Source organism: Nematostella vectensis, chromosome 1 (genome assembly GCF_932526225.1).
Source record: "Nematostella vectensis chromosome 1, jaNemVect1.1, whole genome shotgun sequence".
NCBI lineage: Eukaryota > Metazoa > Cnidaria > Anthozoa > Actiniaria > Edwardsiidae > Nematostella > Nematostella vectensis.
Window position 1 is genome coordinate 11,726,478 of NC_064034.1, and position 2,122 is coordinate 11,728,599.

Genomic DNA, 2,122 nt, shown 5'->3' on the forward strand with positions numbered 1-2,122 from the left:
CGACGTCTATACTCTACCAAATAATAGATTTTAAAACTGGTTTGAATACTGTGGGTGGGCTAATTGTATAGAAATTGGAAAGATAAAAAAAATTACTTTGTTCTCGAAAAGCTGATCTATTGTTTCTTCTTTATTTGTTTGAGCTCTGATTAAAAAGAATCCTAAGGATATGACAATAAAAGCAAAGAAGTTAAACGGAACAGGCACATCCTAGCAATGTACCTAAAGCAATCAATTTTGGTTTAAATTACTGGAGATCGAAATACATTGTATAATGATGCTTATGCAAAGGAAATTGATTTTGGTTGGGCTCTAGTTCGTAAGGGTTAGGGACAAAACCCTGCAGGGGAGTACAAGTCTTTCAGTCAGTTATAATCCCCCTAACAAAGCTTTTTGAAGATCTTTTTAACCCATTGCCCCATCAACCGGCCTGTACCGCCCAAAAATTCATATATTCAAAATAAATACAACGAGATCGAGACACTCATGTATCATTCTAAGAATGTATGTTCTAAGGGAGAAATGGTCTTGAAGTTATGTATCCAACCAAGATGATAGCATCTACTCTTCAGCCATTTAAAAGCTCAGGTTCTTAGATGACAAATTTCAAATCAAAATCAGCAGAGCTGACCCTCTTGACAAAACCCAAAATTCCACACAAGAGAACGAGATCAGCAAATACAACTCGAGACACAAATATATACCTTTATTCTTATCCTCCAGGTCCATTTTCCTGTCCTCAAAACGCTATGTTCAATCCTTGAAGGCTAATGAAACCAACAGATTGCAAAGCATTCTGGGATATCCATAGAAGAATTCACAACAATGCGGCCAGTCAACACACCTTTCCCACAGTTAAACGGTTTTTATAAGTCTTTTCACCCCAAAACCGAGTAAATCAATTCCAGGTCATACAGACCCAGAATAGTAGAGTAACAGTTTTTGAGAAAATTTGGTTTGCATTCAGAAGAGCTGTTGCAAAGGAGAGCTGTTTCAAAGCCAAAGTCAGGAGAGCTGTTGCAAAGCCAAATAAGAAAAAAATCATCATGAATCCTTAGCTTGCAAACATCCATGAGCACAGCACACTGTAATATTTGATAAAAAAATACAAACAACTTCCTCAACTTGCTTTAGAGTTAGGATTGTAAAGCACTGTTGGAAAGCTTGGATACCGCTGACTAGGTGCAGCAGTGTTTCACTTTGAAAGGCTGTCAAAAACTTAAAATAGGGGGAGGTATCTGTTTTCGGTCTCTTTTTTTGTAAATTCAGCCAACTAATAGTCAGGGATCAAAAACAGGTTATGATGAAATACACCCAAATGGCCGAATATTAGCAAAATCTTGATAGCCGGCTAAAAACTGTATACAGCCCTGGGATGCCTATACCCGGACACAATTGTTTTTTATGGAATTTCACGTACAGTGAAAAAACACAGTCTTTCTAACATTTTACAATCCTTTTTTTAAACTTATATTACATACAGTTGAGAAATTGGCCATTTACAGAAAATATTGTTTGATTGTTAAGTGACATGTTCCATCAAATGTCTCATAACTTGCTTCCCCTCAAAATACCGCAATTGCTACTTGGCTTTTGGTGGAGTCCAACTCTCAATTTTTGGTCTTGTGGTACTGTATGGCACATATTTCTCATCCGTTCCCGTCTTGCTTGTCTCATGATCCAAAAAAAACTTTCTCGGTACTGGGGGCACCTTGGAAGGGGGGTCATCGGTCATGTTGTGCAACCAGCGATGCCATTCAGGGGGGACTTGTGTAGCATGGTACTCCATCCGTCCAGCATATGGATATTCCACAAACCGATTTCTTCCAAATAAATACTTGTTGTTCTCATAATATTTGTTACCATATTTATCCTCTCCAACAAAGACTCCAATGCGGGCTGTGTTTTCTCGCATGAAACGCCAAAATGCACCTTTGACGCCGCCTATTTCCTTCACAAACTTCAAAGACTGTTGAATCTTCGACATTTTGGTGGCAAAACAAAATGGCGGATCAGAACTAAACCACTGGTCAGCGGAAAGCATCATTTCACGAGCACTAAACGAAAATGCACCGGACAATTCCGTCATCTACTCGTGGCTATTCGGGGAGTGAATGTGCTA

General features: G+C 38.7%; 1 protein-coding gene across 1 annotated transcript; it reads right to left on the reverse strand.

Annotated features, from left to right (window-relative positions):
• Positions 1–1,582: 1,582 nt before the first annotated feature.
• On the reverse strand, positions 1,583–1,987 carry LOC5517444 (probable NADH dehydrogenase [ubiquinone] 1 alpha subcomplex subunit 12). Its single transcript, XM_048719912.1, has one exon. The coding sequence runs from the start codon at positions 1,985–1,987 to the stop codon at positions 1,583–1,585; it is 405 nt and encodes a 134-aa protein (XP_048575869.1).
• Between the last annotated feature and the right edge of the window lie 135 nt (positions 1,988–2,122).